Source organism: Alternaria ventricosa (genome assembly GCF_023758065.1).
Source record: "Alternaria ventricosa strain BMP 2768 chromosome Unknown scaffold_24, whole genome shotgun sequence".
Classification (NCBI taxonomy): domain Eukaryota; kingdom Fungi; phylum Ascomycota; class Dothideomycetes; order Pleosporales; family Pleosporaceae; genus Alternaria; species Alternaria ventricosa.
The window spans coordinates 354,899-378,282 of NW_026055704.1; the positions used below are offsets into that span (position 1 = coordinate 354,899).

Genomic DNA, 23,384 nt, shown 5'->3' on the forward strand with positions numbered 1-23,384 from the left:
TGTGAGGTGTGCACAACCTTCACAAACCATAATACATCAGTCTCGTACCTCGACGTCTACCGCTTCTCTTGCTGAGCACAGGGAATAAGAACGTACCCGCATGCCCCATCACGATGATCAACCCCGACGGCGACGTTTGGTCGGCCCAGTAAATGCCGTTTATAACTTCCTGGGTGACACGCGCACCGTTTGTGATGAGGACTGTAGCGTGTGTGGTGTTGAGGTGCTGGGATGGGTGCAGGAGGGCAGATGTACTGGATTCTGTGCAGCAGACTGGGGGGTTTTGTTAGAGAGGGTTGGGGATGCTTGGAAGGGGATGGAAAGGGGATGGGGAAGGAGAATGGGAATGAGAAGGGGAAGGGGAAAGAGATGAAGATAGAGATGGAGATGGAGAAGTAATGGTGTGACTTACTGATGAGAAGACCGCCGGATGTTGACATGGTCGGGAAGTATATCTAGGTAGAGAAGAATTGGGTATTGATATTGGTGATGAAGCGTCTAAAAGAAGATATGATGGTATTCGATATCCTTCTGATACTCGTTGTCGAACTTGACATTAACACTTCCCCTCAAGACTCCTCCTCCTTCTTATACAATCTCCCACCTTCCCACCCCAACACCCATACCTTCTTCCAGGCCAACCAACGCAATTCATCCTAACTCCCCTTCACCCATCCTGCCCACGTAATCAGCACATAACCACAAAACACCGCCACTCCCTCTCTCACCCTTCCTCATCATCTACAGCTGACCAAGCAACACATCTTACCTTGCCTCTTCCTTCTTTTTCCTCGCCTCTTTCTCGGTGAGTACGATTGAAGTTGATTACACATACCTTACTCTTCCCCCATATCAACACATATCAACAAGACAGGAAAAGGAAAGGTCAAGATGGCGTGCATACACGCATGCGCGTTCTAGACGTCCCCCATGTTGGCGCCAACGTATCTACAGATCGCAGACGTGTATGATAGAAAACCGGTAGCCGATGCCGTAGTCACAAGCATCCTCAGCGTAAGTGAATGGAAGGATGCATGGATGAACGGAGGTATCGACGCCAGAACTCTCTGCTATGTTTAGCAAGCAACTCAAAACTCAAATACTGACCTAGTAACGCATTCGCGATAACGCCATACCACCTTTCACTCTCCGCTCAACATCTCCATCCTAAGTCCTCTCGGACCCGAACTCGGATATCGCATCGCAAAATGTACCCGCCCGTGTATCAACCTGCATGAAACCGCCAACCTCCACACATATACCCAATTCCGCCTAGTTAGGCACAGGTGTATTTGTGTAAAATCGCATCATCACCTCCATCCCATTACAAAGCCCACCGCAAAACTTATGGCGTCATACGCACCCCTCTACGCCATGATGACGCTTTCCCCGAAGAGGAAAGGCACGATGCATGGAAGACGCGAAAACGGGCTAGTGGGGTAAGCTGACATGGTGATGAATAACACGATTTTTGTGACGTCTGTGTTCGGGGGACGGGGAGGTGGCTCGGACGAGGGCCGTCGATGTAGAGGCCGGGAGTGGGGGTTTCGTGGGTGGTTTGAGTATGCGGTCGGAAGAGGTGCGGCATCGTGGTTTGTCAAGTCTCAGCATCTCTTCAATCCCACCCCGGTATCTCCTCACTCTCTATTTGCGTACAAGAGATACTAACAACAACCAAGCCCCTCGCATTTGCACGTCACCAACATTCCCACCTCCCCATCTCCAGCACGTTGACAAAAGAACAAGAATATCCGCATTCAACGCGTCAATTCGGGTGCATTAGCGAAGGAAAACATACAAGGCAAACAGCAAGGATCCCAGTCCGCCAACGATGCGTAGCCCCACTGTTGCGTGGCTGTGGCTTGCAGTATGCAGCTGATCGAACGGATCTCCGCCGCTATATCTATACATCACGCATGCATGCATATGTAAGGCGAGTTTGTGGTGTTGTTGTAAGTTGTTGGAGTTGATGACTTTGCAGTGACAAATGTGAGGGGAGCATGGAGAAAGGAGAAAAAAGGAATGGGAGGCTGGTATTGATTGTTGTATTGATTGTGGTGTTTGTAATTACTGATTAAGGCTATGGGGGATGTGATGGATGGTAGTGTTGTCTCCGGTCTTTTGTTGAAGTGTTTCCTGTGCTATCCATCGCTGTCGTAGATACAGACTGCCCTTGTATCTTCGCTGCGGGGTCTTGCAAAGGTTATGCAGTGTCTTGTCGGGCGGATGAGGGTTTCGGTTGCCGACCTCAACGAGGCATGTCTGCGACTCGATGGATACAAAACTCTGAGCATGGAGCATACAATGTCGTTTGTCATTTCGATCCGTCGAACGAAAACATTCTCGACAACCTTCATGGCAGCGCTTTATACTGCGGCGGCAGTGATCTCTCGCTCCCGACTGCTCGTAGAGTTTGAAGCGGTATAGCGATAGTCGTAGAATTCACCTCAGACTTTGGCTGATAGGGCGGCGGCGCTTCTCCACGCTCGTCCAGTCCCTCAGTTGGGCGAATTAGAACAGAGTTGGTGGCCCTGCATCGTCCGTGTATCAACCTTCGTGTACCAGGCCAGGCTTCCACGTCTCTCGCTGATGCTTGTTGCCCGTTCTGAGGTCTGAGCGCCCGATGACGGACGTTGCGGCGGTGGATGAGCCATGCTGCGACGAGGATGAGTCCCGCGAGCATGCCGAGGAGGAGGTAAAAGTACTTGTAGAAACTGGTGTTATTGCGTTCTTCTGGGGAGAGTTCAGCGTCGTCGTCGTTGCCGCGGCGGAGGATGCTTGGTCCAGCCGCTGAAGGCGTTTCCGCGAGCAGACTGAGATAAGCCATTGCGTTGGTTGAACTACAGTGAGTGTAGTGTGGGTATCGAGTGGAGATAGCGAAGCATTCGTAAGGTTGCCCCAGTGAAAGACTCGTACGAGGGGTGAAGGTAGTGATTAGGGCATGGGCGAGGTAGTAGTGAAGAACGGCCTGTTCGCGGTTGTATCGCCTGCATTGTTCGCAGCATTTGCTACCTCTTCAAGTAGCTGGTGAAGGAGGCGCGAAGGAGCCACCTTTGTGTGACATCTCATACAGGGAAGGAATTGAAATGGTCTGCAGCCTACCTCACGATAAAGACATGTGAAGTTGATAAACCAGCGTCATCGTAGCTCCAGGATGTTCGGTCTTATCATGGCAAGGTGGGAGTGCTGAAGTGATGCAGCGGAGGCATCGGAATGGCGTGCTGGCGCTTGCGAATGATGGCGCCAAGCAATCGCGTCAGTCGCGCGCTCGCACCCTGTTGTCCAGTCTTCTACTTAGCCTACCATCACCCCGCAACCTCGCATCCACACTCCAACATGGTCAAAGCTATCAGAGGTATGTCACGCCTCTCCCACCAGTCCCTGCGATACTGACTTCCCAGGCACGCTCGTCAAGTGCGACGCTTCCATCAAAGCCATGCTGGTGGACATTGACAGCAAGAACAACAACGAATACATCATCGAGGAGCTCGACGAGGAGCACATTCTGGTCAAGGAAACGAGGATTAATGAGCTCAAGGCCCGTTTGAATCAGGTAGGTATCGTATTTCACGTGGTATGACCGCTACTGACAGTCACAGATGATGAGAGAACGCTTGAAGGAACCAGAGAGTTCTGACTCTGAGTAGACGTCTGGCTTATGGCTCAGTCGTAGCACTATAAACCTTATTCCCGCCTCTCTTTCCCGCTCTCAACCGCTCGACCGTCGACCGCTCGATCCTTACATGGCCGCCTTCTGCGCCGCGCTCTCCTGGGAGCCTACCCACTTCGGCCTGTGGTCGGTGTACAACTCGGCGTTCATCGTCATGTTGTCGAGGATCTTAGTGTCGTCAAGAGTTCCGACCTTGATGATGCGCTTGCCGGCAAAGGTATCGCCCTGGCGCCACATGGTCGAGCCGCAGTCGCCGCTGGACGAGGTCAGAACAGGACTCGCTATACCGTAGCGATTACATACCAGAACATGGAAGTAACATCGTTTCCACTGTCGCCCTTGACCGTGTGTGCCTTTGGCGTACCCTTGGTGACCTTGAAGCCCTCGTCCGAGTAGACGGCGTTGGTTGAGTAGGCGGATCCGGTGATCTTGCGGCAGTCAAGGCAGTGGCAGAGGATCTGGATACTCCATTAGCGACGGCAGGGAGCTTATCAAGATATCACGCACGTTGCCTCCGCTCTCGCCCTGCACCTCGTAACGGACGTTACCGCAAAAGCATCCTCCGGCAGGCATCTTGATAAGTTGGTGGGGTGGAAAGTTGGTTGGTGGATATGTTTAGGGCGTGAAGGTTAAAAGGCCAAGTGTCGTGTCGGACTGCCTTCACCTCGGGCTTTATACTCGAGTTCCTACCCCGCTGTATCGATCGTCAACTTGGACAAGAAGCGCCCTACGCATCCAAGTTCCCCACCACTGGCCTAGCGCCGAGGCCTGATTCGGTTCAACCGCGAGGGTCTGCCGCCGACGCATGACGGGTAGAGGGAAGCCGTCCGCTTATGCTGCTTACGGTTGAGGGGCATGCTTGCTGTCATTGGCAGTTCTAGGTCTGGCCATAGGTTCTGGTCGGGTTATGATACCTTGCTTGGACGAGGGGCAATTCCAAATCAAACACTCTCACACCCATGCGGACATGTTTGCTTGAGCCGATAATGCCGACAATGCCGCACGGCTGTGGCGTGAGACCAGTGCTTACTGAGAATAATTTACCTTGCTTTACTATTTATTCGAGAAGAATACACTGCGCATGTGTGTAAGCCACAGTTGAACAGCTATGACGTTGCCAGACGGTTTGCGGAGCGGGGTTTTCCCAATGCGGTTACGGCTAGTCGAAGCACGTGAATTCGAGTCAATTTGGCGTTTGCGCGCAGCCCGACCTCTACCTGTGCACTCAGTGAACACTATGCGATGGACGACCTCGCGCTTTGATCAACTCGGATCGTTGATCGCCTCTACTCCATCTACAACTGCCTCATCGAGATGGCCGGCAACGCACCCAATGTATGGACGCAGATGAACTATGTCCCTCCCCGCGGCCAATGCAATCACAAGCCGTCTCTGCTCGCCGCGAAATGCCCGTGTTTGCGCTTCATGTTGCATCCGCTGAAGGTAGGTCTTTACAGTTCCACACCGCCGTTCCACTAGCTAATCAGCATTCCAGTCGTCATCCTCATACGAATGCGACGGCTGTGGCCACCACGCCTCCTTCCACACCATGGAGAACAAGACCGAAGACGAGATAAGGAAGCGCTGGGAGGTCGAGGCGAAGGAGCGCAACGAACAAGAAGCGCAGCAGCCGCGGCCCAAGAAACGGGTCAGGGCGATTGAGTACAACAATGAGGAAGGGGTGGAGGACATCTTCAACGAGCTCTTGCTGCAAGAAGCTAGGACCAAGAAGGCTGCGCCCAAGAAGAAGACAGGGAGGGCTGCGGGGACTAGGGCGAAGGGCAAGATTAGTGAGATTCTGGACGACGATGTGGTGGAGTTGGACTGAGTTGGAACACTGGAGATGGAGATGGAGATGGCGTTCAGGTTATTGGGCTTAGGCCAGGCTTCACGTTATGATACCCCGCGCATATATTCGTGCTTTACACATGGAAACATATTCGATACTCTGGCAGCATGCGTTTGTAAAGTTGGGGTGGGCGTCCTGCCCTGCTTGGGACGCCAAGGCCCAGCAAACCGAGGGCGTACCTTGGGCGCAACACCTTTCCTCCTCGCTTCATGAATATGCGCGCAACATGATATCGTAACACCCACCCCTCACTTAACTGCATAATTAATCTACGTAGTGCCTTGCGCACTCTCCACGCCCATCATGGCCACGCCAACGCCCAAAGACAAAGAAACGCCCTCGCGACACCTCAATGCGTTCTCCTCGCCCGCCCCACGCAGCGTCCCTCCCTCCGGCAACATCAACATGATGTCGTACGACTCGCCCGCGGTGCTTAACATGCTCAACGACGTCGCGAGCTCGGGAATGGGAGGCGTGGGCATGGGCATCACCATGAGCGGGCTGGGCATGTCCAGCTTGGGCATGAGCGCAAGTGCCATGGGACGGGCCGACGAGGCAGAGCGAAGCCGCAGACTGCGCGAAATCATAGACATCATCGGCAAGAAACCCGGACGCGTCAGCGAGCAGGGACTGCTGGCCCTTTGCAAGAAGATGGACATACCGTGCGAGAAGCACATGGACGAGGCAGGCACCTGGAGTCTCTTGATCGGAGACGAGGCCCTGTGCGACGTCACCTTCAAGAACGACGAGATTGTCAGCGTCAATCTCCAGACCGGGCTGGACGAATCGAGAGCCGACCTCAACTTCGGCGCGACGGGCTCGGAGATTCTCGTGCGCAGCTTGAAGCCTCTGCCCGGCCAGAGCAAGCTGAATGTCACGCTCGAGCGCTTCTCCGAGAGCTTGGAGAAGCTGCTGACGCTCGACAAGCTGGGCTCACCGCAGAACGGCGGGGTCAGTTGCTACAATGCGATTGCGGGAGTCTACACGAGCCTTCGGAAATTGTTTGAGCATGAAAAGAAGACGGAGCTCGCAAACAGGAAGCCGGATGAGCGGTTCAGGACATACAGGGCCGAGCGCGAAGTGCTGTGCAAGAAGAGCGGACGACCCAGGCTCAACGGCGGATCGTGTCTGGGTCTGAGTCTGGAATACTGGATGGATGGACGCGCGCAGATAGATGGACCGACCGAATCTGCCTCGTACCCGGAAGACCATCGCTGGAGTCGCAACAAGATGTATTCATTGACCATCGAATGCGAATCTTCGCCCTCCACCCTCTACACGCCCATCCGCATCTCTGACGACTGGATCAGCGACGCTGTTGAGAAGTCAGCCGACGCAGATGCAAATGTCTCCCTAGACAACATGCTGATGAACGCATCGTCGATAGACTGGCTCGATCCAAAGCCGACCTACCTCGAACCCCCCGAGCAGACCGACGATGCCATGAACCTCGACTCCGCAGCTGGACGACTGCCCAACGTACGCTTCGTCGCCAAGTTCAACCCCCCTCTTGTCGTGCCGCTCGCTGTGCACATGCAGCTATACCAGATCGTTGGCATTGAGCCTCGCACCGACGACTTCCGACCGACAACGTTCGCAGGCCTAGCTCTGAGGCCAGGCGAGGTAGATCCAGGCATGTCCAATACAACCGGCGACCGCACCCACGAGATACGCAGCTCGCGAAAGGTTCTAGTACTAGAGCAAGACGCATCGGGAAACGACTTGGACAGACGACACGATATGAGTCTCTACATACCCAAGCTAGAGTACAGCCGCACGCTAGAAAGCCTTCCCTTCAGCCATCCGAAACAACTGGTTGAGATGCTACCCGTGCTAAGACAGTACGCGCATGTCACATCACTCATACGAGACTGCTTTTACCTCGCACCCGAAAAGCCAATTCCCACCCACAAACTCGGCCAGCATCCCACACCAACATCTGCACCGCAGACGTCCGCGCAGGGAGACCTGCCTCGCCTTCAACTCGACGTCACCCTAAGCTACAACCCGCCTACACCACGCTTCACCCTGCACGTCCCCCACCCCGAAGCCGTAACATCTTCCCCGGACGTAGCAGACCTCATCTCCAACCTCCTCTCCTCCTCCACCTCCACCCTAGTCTCCACACCAATAACATACAACGCGCCCCTCGCCGTAACAATCGACATCCACCCCAACGGCGAACTCGTCGTCGTCGAGCAAAATATCCACGCCAACGAAGCTTCTTCTAGTGAAGAACAGACACAGTTTCAAGCAGAGCAACTAGATCGCAAATTGAAGACGCTGGCCAGGGTGCTCGATGCAGCGGATGATCTGGGTGTCTGGGCTGAGTGGCTTAGGAAGGAGGCGCTGAGGAGTAAAAAGAAAGATTAGGTAGACTTTCTGCGTGGTGGACCAGAGGTTCATCAGAGTGAGGAGGAGATAGCGGATTGGCGGGCCTGGGCTAGGCAGAATGGCTGGGATGGGGAGAGGTGGAATGGAGGGGGGGATGGGGGGATGGGAGGGGATGGTCGGATGAGTGATCAGGTGGCATGGGCCTGGAGCACGTCCTACGCGGGACAAATGCAACACTTTTGAGAGGGGGCCTAAGGTATGCAACTTCAGATGCATAGGCTGTCAATGGGAATGGTGTTATTAGAACATCCTCAGAACTGAACGCAGGGACGGCATGGTTATCGTGCATAAGATCTGTAAGAACTGAACGTGCTGCGCTACAGAGTGTCCCGTGAGTTCTTTGGAACCATCATCGCATGTTATCAGCAATCACATCATGGACATCATGGATTTCCCGTCTTAAACACCATACTATCAGTTATCCTAGTTTGAAGACCTAGAGTTTAGGCTCGCCCCCCTCTCCCTCTAATCTGAAAACCTTCCCCGGATTCAAAATGCCCCTCGGATCCAAACTCCTCTTAACCCCCCTCATCATCTCCACACCCTCGCTCCCTACCTCCTCCTCCAGCGCATCCCTCAACTTCATCCCTACACCGTGCTCGCCGGTTACTGTCCCTTCTAAGCTAAGCGCCAACCTTGCGATGTCCATGATCACACTCATCGCGGCATCATAGTGCTCTTGTGGACACACGATGCTGGAGTGCACGTTGCCGTCCCCGATGTGGCCGACGTTGGCGCAGAACCAGTCCGCTTGATTCGTAGTCGATGCCTGGTGAATGAGGGACTGGGTTCCGGCGACGAGGCGGGATAGATTTGAGATGGGAACCGCGCAATCGCTGTGTAAGAAGAGATCAGTGGGTTGTTGTTTCATAGCAAGAAGAGCCGTGCCCATGCATTTCCTCGCTCCCCAAATAACATCCATCTCGTCTTGCTCATGCGTGATCTCAACGGCAGATGCGCCATGTGTTTTACACAACTCCTGCATAACGGCTATCTGGTCTTGAACAATATGCATCGATGGTCCGGCGATTTTGAAGAACAGCGTCGGCACTTCCTCAAACCTACGTGCAGGTGCAAGTCCAGACACGTTAACACACGTCATCTGCGGCCCATCCGCCAACTCCAGTGCTTCAAGCCGATGACCCAGTTTCTGCAACGAAACAACCACATCCACACCTTCTTGGAACGTCTTGAAAGTAGCTAGACCGACATGCAGGTTCCGGGGTAGAGGCGCAAGACGCAACACAGCTTCCGTGACGAGGGCAAGTGTACCTTCAGACCCAATGACCAAGTGAGTGAGATTGTACCCGGCAGATGTTTTCCGCGGTCTGTGATGTGTTTTTATGATGGAGCCGGAGGCGAGGACAAGGGTTAGGGAGATGACGTTTGAGGCCATGGTGCCGTAGGCGTAGGCGTTTGTTCCGGAGCAGGACATTGATATCTGGTGGATTGCTTTCTGTCAGCATAGGTATCACACCCCGGGACTATCTCCTTTGCCACGAATGGAGACAGGAGACGTACCATCCCCCCCACCCTCGCCCCCGGCGCAGGATCAACAGGGAAAAACAACCCTTTCTCCTCCAACCTTGCGTTCAATTCAACCCACCCCAGTCCTGGTTGCACAACAACATCCATATCGTCTTCATGCACCGCAACAATCCTATCCATCCGCTCAAAACTCACACATACCCCTCCTTCACTGTTTCCTAGCGCTTGACCGAAACTCGTGCCCCCGGAAAAGGGTGTCACGGCTATGCGGCGCTCGTTGCATGCTTTTAGCACGATGGATGTTTCGAGTGTGGTTTGCGGGAAGAAGACTATTAGAGGTGTGTGGGAAGGGGGTGCGGGGGACCAGGGGGTGTTTGATTTGCTGTTGCGCGTGGAGAGGTCGAGGGTGTGGGGGATGTTGTGGGGGGTGAGCGAGGAGAGGAGGCTGTGGATGTTGGGGGCGGAGTGGTCGTATGTTTGTGGTGGCATGGTGACGGAGTGGAGGGGAAGAGGATTGGCGGGGTTTAGTGGTCTTGCACTTTACTGCTAGTATAGTGCGTAGGTACTTAGAGGTTAGAAAACGGAAAGTTGAGTATGTGACGTGTATGCGAGGTTGCTCGAGTGCCGAGGCGAAGTTATGTTTTCGGAATGTGTTCCGCGGGTAACGAGTATCAGCATAGCAGCTGCCAGGGCGGGCATGGTAAACCTCATGACAGCGACGGCAAGGTCGAGCAGGCAATTTACGACGTGTAGGCGCCTGAAGACACCTCGCCGTAATCTACACTTGTGCTAAACTTTCCTAATTGGGTAATAGGGTAACAAAGAGGTTTGCCGCGCTTTTTGAAGATTGTAGAGGTTGCTTTCCGTTCACAATGTAACAGTATCTACCACTAGAGCTTCGCGGTGTCCTTCGGGTCGCCAGTAGCGCCAGCCGTCTTCAGCGCATTCCACAGTCTCAAGCCTTCCTCTAGTCGGATGTCTTCTTCGATAGCGACATTCCCATCGCTTTTCAGTGTCCTCAATTGCATCACATTCTGCGTACCCCAATTCATCTCTTCGCCCTTCAAGAACCTGCTCAACGGTTCGTGAAACGTCTTCAACGCGATCTGCTTCTCCTCCTCAGTCAGATCGCTACCATTGCCCCAAAACCATATCGCCATGTCGGAGCCGTGGCTAGCACCAAAGTGCTTGGGTAACTCTTTGTCAACACACTGCGCACGCCATTCGATACGGTATCTGTGAATGAGATCTCCAGCGCCATGCTTCACCAACGCGTTTACCATTCCGCGACGCAGTGCGTGGATTTGCACGTCAGCGTAGATATGACCGAAAGCTGCCTGCCAGCTCGAGTACTTCGACGGCAGTTTGCGATTGGGGAAGTAGTGCGACATCAACACCTTGCATGCCTCGCGAGGGTAGTCGGCTTCAAGGCGGTACAGCATATTGTCGAAGCCCGGTCTAGGTGGACGCCAAAGACCGTAGACATGATGCTCGTCGCTGCATTCGCCAATAATGAGCTTGACGTTGCGCCGTTTCATACGCTGGGCGAAGACACCATTCGACAGCTCTTCGAGAAGCCCATGCCGCACAAACTCCCCATCAGTAACAGCACGAAACTGATGAAGCTTGATCCCGTTACTCGCTTCCACAATCGCCCTTGGACTCAACTCACGAAGTCGTGCCAACTTGTCAGCCGGCGACTTCGCCAAATCGATAGCCAACGCCCCCAATAGCTCATCAAACTGGTCCTGCGCCTCTCCCAAACTCTTCGGTTGCATGCCCGGCCCATTCGACAGCATCAACGCCCTCTTAACAACCGCCTTCTCATCCGCGCAACCGAGATCGTACGACAGCTGATGGAACACCGAGTGCGAGCCCGCCGAGTAACCCCCGACAGTAATATTCGCGGCGTTCCCGCCAAAATAGCTAACATTCTCATACGTCCACTGCAAAGCCATGCGCTGATCCCAGAAGCCAAGGTTAACGCCAAAACCATCAGTAGCAGGACACGAGTCGATCAGCTCCTGCGATGCGAGAAACCCGAATACGTTTAGGCGGTACGCTGGAGCGACGACGACGCATTGGATGGGGGACTCGCTGAGTAGCGCGCGGAGGTCGAGTCCGTTCGGGCTACCCCATTGCAGGAACCCGCCGTCTAGGGCGCGTTAGTGCGGATCTACCACGTGGTGCCAGAGTTTATTGTCCCGTGCCAATGTGCGCCAACCGAAGATCTGCTGGGAATGCTGTCTGCCGTGAAACGGCGATGGCCAAGCACTAAGAGGTTACGAGTGCGAAGGAGGGAAAATGATTACTTACGGATCCAGAATAGCACCGGCCAACCTCCCCGAGTCAGCTTTCAATTGGTTGAGGAGGGGGCGTGTCAGGGACATACCTTCCGCTGGTGATGGTCCAGCTGGAATCCAAATATTGGTTTGCAAACAATCTTCGTCCCAGGCGGGCTCGTCAAGGGTCTCCGTGTTGGAGCCTGGCTGCGGACATAGGCCACAGCCGCCTGTGTATCGTCCTGGGTTCGCTTTTGTGCCGTAGCGGTAGCATGGTGGGAGGGACCGTGGCTTTTGGAAGCGAAAGGGGCCGACGGGTGGGAGGGCGTACGGGACGCCGCCGAAATAATGACACTGTGCTTGGCCGTCGCTGTTGAGATACGTCAGGCCCTCAGCGAAGCCACGAAACTGAAGATCGCGACGATGTGGTTTCGACGGCTTCGACATGTTGATGAAGATGATGTGTGGTGCAGATGAGGTTGCTGATCAATGTCGGACCTCGGTTAGATGTGAGACAGGGATCTGCAGCCCCTGACGGTGATCATGATGACCATGGGAGCGGGATCATGTCCGTGAGCACGCAACGGTGCGGGAATGCATTCCCGGTATTGGGTAGCAGGATGGGTTGAAGATCATTAATTCATTATCATTACTATGTGCTTCTGTATAGAGAAGCGATTAAGCCCACTCAGTATGATCGCGCGACGCTATGCTCTTGCTGTCGGCCGTCACACTGACATGCGTGGTCTTCATGATCGCTCCTTCGGAGCCTTTTCGCTCATGGCTCGCCTCATCTGGCAGTATGCCGAGCTCACTGTCGTCGTCCGTCTCGTGTTTTGGCCTTGACGACTTTCCGCTGACCTGAGGCCCTGACACTTGGAGCGCGTAGCTCTGTCTTGATCCCTTGCCTGATCCTCCTGTGAGACTGGTTGGAAGCACTTTGCGGAGACCGTTCTCGAATGTTTTGCGTAGCGGCGGCAGCGAGGCTGTGAAAGCGCCAACGAAAACTTCAGCGATGGCGAAAACGCTTAGGTTGACGGACGAGTAGGTTGGATCTGGCGATTCGTTCAAAGACTTCATCTCGTAGAGTTTCAGTGCGGATATAGTGGTTGTGCTTGAAAGTGTTAGTGACGAAATCGGGGTGTCAAGAGGGCTACCTACATGAGACCGCAGAGGAACACTGCGCGGACGCCCCAGATGGTTCGCTTGGGAAGTTGCACCCTCGCAATGTAGATGAGCGGGGCCATGGTGTAGAGCAGATCAGTCGCTATGTTGACTGCAGCACCCGAGTATCCGGAGATGACACGCGGCTTCGCGTTCCAGCAAGACCCAGGTTTCATTCCGGAGACGTCCCAATGCTTGGTGTATGGCGTGCACTCGCCGAACAGAATGACGGTAGGGAAGACGACGTTGACGCCGATATGGATCACAACGGAAAGCCATATGATAATCCGGAAGGTTCGCGAAAAGTCCAGCATGAAGATGTAGGCGCAGACACTCAGCTTGATCAAAGCCATACCGTATAGGTTAAGCAGCTGACCCAGCCAGAGCATGTAGAGGTACGTCTCCATGTTTTGAGGTGTCAATATCGGGTCCCAGACGTGCCTGCCGCCTCCAACTTCAGCCATCTTGTAACAGCATGCTGCGCCTGCGACAGCTATAACCTGAAGCTGATTAGCAAATGCTTGGAACTCTTATTTGATCGCCACTTACTTGTCCCGTCCATAGCAGATGGTCGGTTAGTAGGAAGTAATTCCTGTTCTTCCAGTTTATGCCCAGGCGGAGTAGAACGAATATCGAGCTGAAGATGATCAAGGTGATGATGGGTATCTTGAGCGCATTGGAGCGGTCGTCCAAAGGAAGTCCCTCCGGTGTTGTGGGTACACCCATTGCGAATGGGAGGATGTAAAGAGGATGAGACACGGAAAGATAAAGACGCCCAATGAAATTGGCTGACCGGAGACTTCTCCTCGAAATGAGCTTCTGCTGATCACCTGAAATGCTATGCAGGCTGATGCAGCAACGGGCCGGGTGGACGTGCTGTTATAATTGCTCTGTTAACGTTCTGCAGATAGCCAGACATAAACGGCGGAGTGGCCGACCGATGTCAAACTCAGCCAATCCCGTAAGACGCAACGAAGCATGCAGGAGGCGGTTAAACCCTATTCCTACGACTGTGCGCCGAGGACTAGCGCACATCACCGTGGCAGGTCGTTAGTCAGGATGCGTTCATGCTCGGACATCGTGGTCCAGATCTCCACTGATCAGCTTGAAGGAGGCAGCCGAGCCGCAAGGCTCTGCAGATCAAACATATCTCCTCCTCTTCTTGCGCAAGCTCTGAAAGAGCCAGACGCGCACGGTCGGGAGACCTTCCACAGCCACTCCCAATTTGTCTTCTGGAAACAAACCCAACCAAACTCTTGCACGCTGCTAACCCACAGCCCCGAGATTAGGTTCATCGTGAGTTATGCCGGAGCCAGCAAGCACGACATCTGTCACTCGGTTAGCCGTCGTGGCATGGGCTAAGAGGTTATGATGCGCGCCGTTGCACGAAGGTTTAGCTCAGGCGGGCGCAGACGCCAGGCCATCAGGCTCGAAACGGCCTTGTCAAGTAGTATGAGTAAACAGACAGCGAAGATGTCTAGTGTCCATCAGTTCGAGCGCATCAAATACCCCTTGCACTCTTCAATGTGAGCAACCGACGCGAAGTCTCTGTGACGATGTCATAGTCAGTGAACGGGCCGAACGGGTGCAACAGCACCGGCCTTGTTGCTCGCTCTTCGCTACCGCAATAATTCTAGTACAACGTGGGTGCCCGCAGCAGGAAAGATTGACAAGCGACGGTTGCTGGGCTCGTGAAGTTAGTGATGCCGCCAGGTTTGTGTCTTTGTGTGGCTAGTGTCAGATAGGAGCGCACTAGTCCCGATTGAGCCTCCTCCGGCCGCCACCTATAATCTAGACGATTGCAAACCTAAACACTCGTACGCCAAAGCATAATAATCGACCTAACGACGACCCGCAACAGCGCGACAGCAGGATGAGGACGATGGAGATTTTCACCAGTACGGCTCTTGCGACATGACAGCCGTGGCCCCTGCATTCCCGCGGTTGTACCATGGGCCGCCGCTTCGCCATCACCACACCGTCGGTCTCGCCCTTTGAACTATCGACTACTATGTGGTTCGCAGGACAAAGCGCTGCACCATCCAGGGTAAGATCTCCTCATCAGCTCGCGTGGCGCACGTCATACGACAATGCACGTGGTTGTTACGGCGGGAGCTGATAGTTGACGCCACGTTAGATGTACTTACCAGATATCGATGACTGCAGCTCTAGGCTTGTCGATAGCCGGGCAGATTGACAGGATCATTAAGCTTACCATTTCCAGTCGACTACGGTTATACTTTTCAGCAAGGTTTGCGGATCTCTACGTTGTTCCCGCGCAGGATCGATCCAAGAACCCGGGCAACATGCTGCATTGAGCACTGCAGAGTCTGGTACCTTTGAGCGCCAGTTGCTCCACGAGAAAAAGTCGTTACGCAACGCCCAGCGGGTAGTATAGAACTGCCATGGCATGCTGAACCTCGTTTATCTGCAAGCGAAACACTTCAGTAGCTTCGCGTACTCAGGGGTGGCCCGTCCGTCAGCTACCTGACAAACGGAACAGTGCTGGTATAAACCTTCGACGATCCGTAATCTTAGCTCTGGACGCACCACTCACCCTTGCGCCATTCGTCTGGTGCTCATACACTCCTTCTATCCATAATTTCTAATATGTCTCTTCTTCTTGGGGGCATTTTCTACCTTGCGTCTTTCGTGCCGCGCGTGTTGGACCCGTCCTCTCCGGGTAGCAGCAGCGGCGAGCCAGATGTTGGAGGGCAATCGTTCGACTACATCATCGTTGGTGGCGGGTTGACAGGCCTGACAGTTGCCAACCGCCTCAGCGAAGATTCAAGCCGTGAGTAACCACATTCGGCGTTGACATATGGACCTAACATCCCCAGGTACTGTTCTCGTGATCGAAAATGGATATGTCGTCGACGATGTGACCACTCAAGTACCTAGCTTTGCCAACAGTGTCAACGCAAATCTCATGTACGACATCACGTCTGCATATGACACGAATACAGGTGGTACTCATCCTGTCTGGGTGGGTAACGTTGTTGGTGGTGGATCTGTAGTCAACGGTATGGCCTTTGACCGAGCATCTGCCGCCGACTACAATGCGTGGGAGCAACTTGGTAACAGTGGCTGGAACTTCAACAGCCTCTTATACTACTTCAAAAAGTCAACCACGTTCACGCCGCCAACAGCGAACAACGTCAAGAGCTTTGGCACCACGTATGACGCATCGTACTATGGCACCAACGGTCCGATACAAGCATCGTTCCCAAACTTCGAGTACGAAGACACAAAGACCATCTGGGCGGCATACAAGCAATCAGGCGTGCCTTTGCCCAGAGAGCATGCTTCGGGGAGGGCAGTAGGTGCTTTCTGGATACCTACAGCTCTGCGACCCAAGACCCAGACACGATCTCATGCGAAGAACGAGTACTACGACCCTGTCAAGACCCGCAGCAACCTTGTACTCGTCACCGGAAAGACTGTCAACGAGGTCCTCTTCGACAAGGGCCTTCTCACTGGATACACAGCCAATGGTGTCCAATTTAAATCGCGAACAGATGGCTCGGTCAAGCAAGTCTACGCAAAGCGCGAGGTCATCATGGCTGCGGGCTCAATCTTCACACCACAGATCCTTCAGCTCAGCGGTATTGGGCCGAGCGATGTCCTTAAAGCTGCAGGCATCAACGTGAAGAAGAACATGCCTGCTGTCGGCGCCAACATGCAAGACCACCCCAATGCCAACATGGTTTTCGACCTCAAGAACCTGGCATTCCCCAACATCTACAGCGGCGCAGACCCCACCTATAACGCTACAGTATGGTCCGAGTACGACACCAGCCGGAGCGGTCCCCTCACGCAAGCCCATGGCAGCAGCCTGGCCTTTCTGAGTTTGCAGACAGTTTGCGATAACTGGAACCAGATTGTGCAGACTGTCAAGTCGCAGAATGTCCGCAGCTACCTTCCATCGGTATACGACGACTCCTCTCTGCTACGCGGCTTCACCAAGCAACGCGACATCATCGCTGGTCTCCATAGTAGCGCCGACGCCGCTGTTGGCGAGTTCCCCATGGTACCCTTCGGTCTCGCCATCAGCTCGCTGCAACGTCCCCTCTCTCGCGGCACTGTCACCATCAACCCAAGCAGCAAATACGGCAACCCCGTTGTCCAGTTCAACGCCCTCCAAAACCCCGTCGATCGCCAGATCATCGCTGGAATGGTCCGATGGACGCGCAAACACTGGGCCAACCCTGAGCTCAAGAAGTTCTCTCCAGTCGAGCTCACCCCTGGCACCCAGGCGCAGACGGACGATGAGATTATCAATGACCTTGTTCAGCAAAAGGCTCTCCAGGCTTCCTTTGCACACATGTCTGGTAGCTGCGCAATGATGCCAGAGTCTCTAGGCGGGTGCGTGGGTAGCGACCTCACTGTGCATGGTGTGAAGGGCCTCAGCATCGTGGACGCGAGTATCATCCCGTTGATCCCCGCGACGCACTTGCAAGCGACCATGTACGCTGTCGCAGAGAAGGGAGCTGATTTGATCAAAGCCCGTAACGCTTTCGATATTCTCAATCCTTTTGGCCTTCCTACTTTTAGGAGTTTCTTTCGCTGGTAGAAGTAGGCTGTCGTGTAGAACAAAATCACACACTTTCCTTGACGCTATCAAACTTCCTATGAGATTACTGCACCGTGATGCTACATGACCGCCTTTCTCGTCTACGTCACTTATCGTTGTTCTAGTCCCCTGCATCTGATCGTCAACACGACCGAACTAGCTATGAACTGATAGTTCCCTCCAGAAGCGCATGCGCCAGAGATTCTTCAACTAGACTCTAGTGCTTCGTGTGCACGGTCATCCCCGCACAGTTCGTTCGCTGCAATCAGGCTAAAGACGGGAAGGGGTGATCAGGCACGAAGCGGTAGATCTTGAACCGCATGCTTGGGAACAGTGAAATGACATGCATAACCCAACAAGAAAAGCTGCGAGAACAATCACAATTATACGTACGCACTCAAAGGTGCCGAAATCCCCAGACCACGTCCGCAGTTCCGACCTGACAACCCCAACTCCCTTTCGCATTCAACCCCATTTAGCCGTCGCACTACCTAGCCCGCAAAACCCGTAGCGACTTTCGGCACAGCGTAGCCCTTCCAGATCTCGAAGTTCGCGCTCTTAGCTTTGCTAAGATCAAATACCGCTTGCCCCTGCGCCGTATGCTTCGATACACTAGAAGCGGGATTCGTCTTTTGCGCCGGCGCGGTCGGATTGAATGCGAACCCGAGACTTGGCGCTGTATCAGTGGGCTTAAACGTCGTACCGTCGATTTGAATGCACTTGGAGCAGAGGAATGTGTATGTCCAGTGCGTGCTGTTGACGTATGTGCCGTTTGCTATTGTGGTTTGCGTGAAAGTGCCGGTTGCGACGGCGGGAGAAGCGTATTGGCTGCTGCTGTTAGCATCACTTTGCCGCTGTAGTTTTTCATCTTGGACGTACGCAGTCTTCCTAAAGCTGCCCACTACAGTTTGAGCGTTTGGCCAAGCGACGATCAAGAGCTTGTTGAGCATTCCTCCTCCGAGAGAAACACCGCTCCAGCCCGTGCCTTTGCCCCCGATCGTTGCGATGAAGTCAGTGTTTCCGGTGGCGTTGGCTGGAAGCGCGAGACCGAAGAACATGCCGCTACTGTGCTGGAGAGTGTTGAATATGATGCCTGATTTGGCATCAGTATACGGCGAAGGTGTTTGTGCAGCCGCAAGTGTTGCGAGAACGCCGAGGACGAGACTAGAACACTTCATCTTCTCGATAAGGAAGGTATGAGAAGAGCACGTTTCTGAGGGTCGGTACCCGTCGAAGGCTTTCGCGCATGTCTTTAACGACCTTTCTCCTGTAAGTCTGCTCCTTCAAGGTCTCTAGATATTGACATCATCTCCGCTCCGGATATAGTGCAGCTTTGCAGGAATCTAAAACACATGGAGTCAATGTCTATCCCGCGTTTGAAGCATATCCGCTAAGTGCTTGGCTCGTTCTGATGCATCCGACTTGACCGTCGATAGATGATAATCGGAAAGGCATGGTATGAGATTGGTGAAGAGCTGACGGATCCCCAAGGCTGCGAAATGAGACAGATACAACATGTCGAGGACAATGAGTGCAGCATATATAGGCTGTTGAGTGTCGGGTATGTATGCCGTGATTCGCCTGGTTTTGGAGATTACCGAGCGATCTGGACATGGCTGTAGTATCGGTATGCATCAAACCAGTAGAGATGCATCTCAACCAGCGAAGAACAACACTACCGTGAGCATCAACTCATCGAGGAGATACCCGGCGTGAGGTCTTCCCTATCGTGATCGAGTGTTCGTGCCGTCATGTCACCTTTGTTCCTCCGACTCATGCGCCCGTAAACGATTGACGACATTATCATCGATTATCGCGAGCTCTTTGTAGACATCATTGCGATTCAGTCTCGCAAGAGCGATCACGAGGATAACGAATGGCAAAACAACGGAATTGACCTTGTTAATCATCACCCAGGTAGCTCGGCGTCTGACCTCACGGAGTGCGGGCAGACCATTCGATTTGGTATATCGTTTCATCGATGGAGAATAGCTGAAGATGATGTCGTTGTGCCGCAGAAGCTGTCGTTGCTGATACTATCGCGTCGTATATGCCTCTAGACTACGAGTATGCGACGCCGTTGTCGGCAGGCGATGGGCAATCGCGTGCTGGCGCGATTTGCAAACTAGCCATAGCATGGGCCCAAATATTGGTTTGCTCGGTTGGGTACGCTTCCCGCAGACGATGACGACGGAAGGAATTCTGGGGGCTGGGAACGCTTTTGGCCCCCACACCACCCATCTCTGCATGCTTAGTCAGCTTCGCCAAAGAATCCCGAGGTCTCTCGGACGAACTTCTGGCCTAAGACATCCATCACCTAGGCACCGTGCTGCAAGCCACATCAACGCCTACTCGCTGGTAATTATTGAGAGCTCTGTCCTCAGACAGTGTCTGTGAATCACGCGACGTTTAACGATGGCCTGGACAAGGAAGGTTCTCTTGCGCCGCGTTCTTTCTCTACTTGCATCTCAGCCTTACCACTGATGAGACCTGCTAAGGCTTCTGTTGCCACATCGTCGCATTTGCGCAGTCCACTAGATCATGGCCGCACCGGAGCGGACGACTCAGAGTATACTCAAGAAGACCTTTGTTGAACCTTTTCGGCTGCAAAAGCTGCGGCGCAAGTCCTCTGCGCCAACAACCGCGCCCGCCAGCCCGCCGGCAACACCCGACCAGGATGGCCCACTGGCAGCGTTACCCTTACTGCAATATGGGTCTCTAGACCCAAACAAGAAGAGCGTCCGGCTTTTGGAAATACTGCCGGCACCTGAACATGAGCCCATCCAGGCAACACTATCCATCTGCGACCTGGACGATAAGCCTACCTTCATCGCCCTGTCCTACATGTGGGATAAGGCTGGCGAGAAGAAGTATATCGACATCCAAGGATCAAAGTTTGCCGTCGGAGAGAGCTTATGGAACTTCATTCAGCAATACCGGAAGAAGCAGTACCTTCGGCAGTGCTGCGAGAAAGATCCAGGCAAGGCCGTTCCCTTGTGGATTGATGCTATCGCGATCGATCAAAGCAACATACCAGAGCGCAATCATCAAGTGTCGCTCATGCGCGATGTTTACACTGGAGCGCAATCTGTCATAGTGTGGCTTGGACTTCCCCAGGGATATGAAGAGTTGGCTTTCATGCTTGCGCGGCATCCTGACCTCCTCAGAGTTGAAGAGTTTCACAATGCTCTGGCGGGTGTTCTCAACAAGCCGTATTGGAGTCGGGTGTGGGTGGTTCAAGAGTTTGTGTTGGCACAGTCGGTTGAGATATGGTGTGGCGACCTCAGTGTGGGTGCCGCGACAGTCGAAAGCATCTGGCGCGATGGGCTTGCGTCAGCACCAGTCGCGTCCCCAACAAGCGTTATCTACACAAGTCGCGGCTATTTGCTGTTCAAATACCGAAAAGACTTCAAACGCACGAAGCAATACCGGAGAGAGATGCTCGGCCGCCGCAACAGCAAGACTCTCAAGTCAACATTTCGATTGCGCGATCTCTTGCAAGCGTTTGCGTCGTCGGAGAGCTCTGTAGTCTACGACAGAGTGTACGGGTTCTTGGGAGTTGCATCGACTGGCCGTGGAGAAAGGATTGTGCCTGATTACAACAAAGCACCCGTCGAGCTGCTCGTTGATGTGCTTCGCAACCAATGTCACGAAGACCCTAGGAGAGGAGATTCAGACGACTTTCGTTTCCTGACGTTCCTCATGCAAGCGCTAGGTGTCTCGCGTGAGACTCTCGCACAGCATATCCTAAAGCTGTGTCCGGGTCTGCAGCCGCACATCTACATTCTGGCCGCTACGCCCTGCATGACTGCATCAGTCTCATTCATTAGTACCATTACTGAAGTTGGTAATTTCGTCGATCATGACGAAGCCTTCCAACCAGGCACGTGGAGAGCGACCTGGACGCGATCAAACATGCATCCAAGATCCTTTTCGACCCAAGACATCCAGGATCTCGGTGACTACGTCACCAAAGGAGACACGCAAACGCTGCTCAGCTTTGCCGACCCTCATGTAGCATACGGAAACCCCGGCCCGACTGAAAAAGTGCGGCAAGCGACGATAGAAGCGTCCGCGGATTTGGTGATCGATGGTTTGTCGCGAGCGTTTGTCGAGCAAGGGCATGACGCCAGCGCCAGTCCACAGCTTGGCGACAATGGAAGCAAAGTCATACGCAACATCATCTCCCGGAGCATGACGGACGACGCTGCGGCACTATACATGGCTGCTAGAAGTAAACTGGCTCGGCGAAACACCGACCAACGACACGCACGGTACACATCCTTCGTAGGTACCAATGGCATTACTGGATTTGCTTGCGGAGGAGGCCCAGGATCATACGAGATAGGATCTGGCGACCGCATCTGCATGTTCTCTGGTGTTACGGACGTAAACAACGCGTTCATCCTGAGTCTCGATGCCAGCGGGAAATGGCTGATATCCGGCTTTGCGGTCATACTGTTGCCGGAGTTGCGCACGCCTTCAGTATTGCGCAAGGGTACTGGGTTCACGACGAAGAATGGTTATGGCGTGAGCGCGCCAGGTAAGCAGCAGGCACCGCTCGACGATGTGATCATGTGCTTTCACTGCCACTTGAGCGACTTGCTTGAGCTGCAGCGCTGCCAACTGTTGAGCGACGTTCAGATGAGCTTCTTGGTGGAGCAGACGTTGAGAGGTGAAGGGGAGGGGATGGTTCACCGATGCAAGCAAGGTACTGGCACTCAAGCCATATTGGAATTCGGATTGTAATAAACTGTTACGAGTTGCGACATTGACGTTCCCGGCAGATATTCCCCTCAGATGTGAACGACGGTGTCAGATGATTCTGAAAGTTTGCAGCGGTAACGCATGGACAAAAGAAGATACTGTATCATCATCGCTATCACTTGCGCTTGTTCCATCTTCGATGTCATCGATCTCAACTCTTTCGGCCCCGATGTGAGGTCTACTTGCAGAAAAGTAGACAGCTCTTTTGTGAGCCATGTTCTTATCATCTTTCTCTTCTGTATCATCGTCTTCGGCGTCTTCGGCACCCTCGTCACTGTTTCCCTTGTCGCTATCTTCCTCGGACGAATCACATATGTACTTGTCGCGATCTGGGGAGATAGTGAGAAACCCGACCCGTTGGAAAGCGTTGTTTGCGACTGCTTGTAGGATTATTCCAGCGTACTCTTGCCCTACGCTTGCGAAGTCGCCAATTTAATCGCATAGAAACAAGACTATTAGGCTGCGGTCTGACCCTACAAGAGGCTTGGCAGCTTGGCAATCGAAATCCATCGCGAGATCGCATCTAATATCCGACGTGAAAGCAAAATCACCAGAGTTGGAGGCAGAATTTCTCTCGCGCAAGACGGGATATCCTGAATCTGGCATGTGGCAAGCGGGTCCTTGCAGGGTTAAATGTGCAGCTTCGACTTGCCCCATGTGAGGCGCTCCTGTCGGTGTGAAGGTTACATCCACTACCTGCACAACCTGCACAAAGCCACGTACCCCTATATCATGCAGTACACGTCCAGACGCGCAGGCCCAAGACCATGTTGGTATGCGATCTGTACAACGAGGTCTAGTCTGCAGGGCGGTAACATACCAGAGTAGATCTGGGATAAGTGTGTCCTTCCACATCCCTGCGATGTAGGTATCGTGTTGCCGGATCTGCATAACGCGCAGGACTATAGCAGCAATAGCTGGTAGGCGGTCGCTCTCGTATGTAAGCTGCAATTCTGAATATTCAGTCACAATACTGTTCCAGTCTAAAAGGCTGTTTTTTTGACCAAGTTTCCATCTTGAGTGAAACCACCCGTCTTGTGACTGGAACGAAGAGTTGCATGCCCAGAAGATCTGATGTTCACCGAAGTGAACCACGCGCGGCGATAGCTGTTGCTCTTGGTATACCCAAGCCCTGCGCAGGAGTGGCCAATGATCTTGTTCTTGGACTTTTGGAAGCCCATCAGCGAGCCCCGGTAG

General features: G+C 53.6%; 10 protein-coding genes across 10 annotated transcripts; 5 read left to right on the plus strand and 5 right to left on the minus strand.

Moving 5' to 3' along the window:
* Window positions 1-3,336: 3,336 nt before the first annotated feature.
* J4E93_009833 (uncharacterized protein) lies at window positions 3,337-3,647 on the plus strand (the record flags this gene model as incomplete). Its single annotated transcript, XM_049347722.1, has 3 exons — window positions 3,337-3,355; window positions 3,402-3,553; window positions 3,600-3,647. The coding sequence occupies 3 exons, from the start codon at window positions 3,337-3,339 to the stop codon at window positions 3,645-3,647; spliced, it is 219 nt and encodes a 72-aa protein (XP_049195223.1).
* Window positions 3,648-3,739: 92 nt separating this feature from the next.
* J4E93_009834 (uncharacterized protein) lies at window positions 3,740-4,243 on the minus strand (the record flags this gene model as incomplete). The annotated part of the gene is made up of 3 exons (XM_049347723.1): window positions 3,740-3,926; window positions 3,974-4,128; window positions 4,178-4,243. 3 exons carry the CDS (start codon window positions 4,241-4,243, stop codon window positions 3,740-3,742), a joined length of 408 nt encoding a protein of 135 aa, XP_049195224.1.
* Window positions 4,244-5,076: 833 nt separating this feature from the next.
* J4E93_009835 (uncharacterized protein) lies at window positions 5,077-5,498 on the plus strand (the record flags this gene model as incomplete). The annotated part of the gene is made up of 2 exons (XM_049347724.1): window positions 5,077-5,082; window positions 5,166-5,498. 2 exons carry the CDS (start codon window positions 5,077-5,079, stop codon window positions 5,496-5,498), a joined length of 339 nt encoding a protein of 112 aa, XP_049195225.1.
* Window positions 5,499-5,822: 324 nt separating this feature from the next.
* Window positions 5,823-7,892, plus strand: J4E93_009836 (uncharacterized protein; the record flags this gene model as incomplete). The annotated part of the gene is made up of 1 exon (XM_049347725.1): window positions 5,823-7,892. The coding sequence occupies one exon, from the start codon at window positions 5,823-5,825 to the stop codon at window positions 7,890-7,892; it is 2,070 nt and encodes a 689-aa protein (XP_049195226.1).
* Window positions 7,893-8,349: 457 nt separating this feature from the next.
* Window positions 8,350-9,348, minus strand: J4E93_009837 (uncharacterized protein; the record flags this gene model as incomplete). The annotated part of the gene is made up of 1 exon (XM_049347726.1): window positions 8,350-9,348. One exon carries the CDS (start codon window positions 9,346-9,348, stop codon window positions 8,350-8,352), a length of 999 nt encoding a protein of 332 aa, XP_049195227.1.
* Window positions 9,349-10,291: 943 nt separating this feature from the next.
* Window positions 10,292-12,130, minus strand: J4E93_009838 (uncharacterized protein; the record flags this gene model as incomplete). The annotated part of the gene is made up of 3 exons (XM_049347727.1): window positions 10,292-11,556; window positions 11,718-11,741; window positions 11,794-12,130. 3 exons carry the CDS (start codon window positions 12,128-12,130, stop codon window positions 10,292-10,294), a joined length of 1,626 nt encoding a protein of 541 aa, XP_049195228.1.
* A 231-nt stretch (window positions 12,131-12,361) lies between these two features.
* J4E93_009839 (uncharacterized protein) lies at window positions 12,362-13,573 on the minus strand (the record flags this gene model as incomplete). Its single annotated transcript, XM_049347728.1, has 3 exons — window positions 12,362-12,797; window positions 12,845-13,347; window positions 13,397-13,573. The coding sequence occupies 3 exons, from the start codon at window positions 13,571-13,573 to the stop codon at window positions 12,362-12,364; spliced, it is 1,116 nt and encodes a 371-aa protein (XP_049195229.1).
* Window positions 13,574-15,457: 1,884 nt separating this feature from the next.
* Window positions 15,458-17,420, plus strand: J4E93_009840 (uncharacterized protein; the record flags this gene model as incomplete). The annotated part of the gene is made up of 2 exons (XM_049347729.1): window positions 15,458-15,641; window positions 15,688-17,420. The coding sequence occupies 2 exons, from the start codon at window positions 15,458-15,460 to the stop codon at window positions 17,418-17,420; spliced, it is 1,917 nt and encodes a 638-aa protein (XP_049195230.1).
* Window positions 17,421-17,911: 491 nt separating this feature from the next.
* J4E93_009841 (uncharacterized protein) lies at window positions 17,912-18,598 on the minus strand (the record flags this gene model as incomplete). Its single annotated transcript, XM_049347730.1, has 1 exon — window positions 17,912-18,598. The coding sequence occupies one exon, from the start codon at window positions 18,596-18,598 to the stop codon at window positions 17,912-17,914; it is 687 nt and encodes a 228-aa protein (XP_049195231.1).
* A 1,363-nt stretch (window positions 18,599-19,961) lies between these two features.
* J4E93_009842 (uncharacterized protein) lies at window positions 19,962-22,169 on the plus strand (the record flags this gene model as incomplete). The annotated part of the gene is made up of 1 exon (XM_049347731.1): window positions 19,962-22,169. The coding sequence occupies one exon, from the start codon at window positions 19,962-19,964 to the stop codon at window positions 22,167-22,169; it is 2,208 nt and encodes a 735-aa protein (XP_049195232.1).
* Window positions 22,170-23,384: the final 1,215 nt, after the last annotated feature.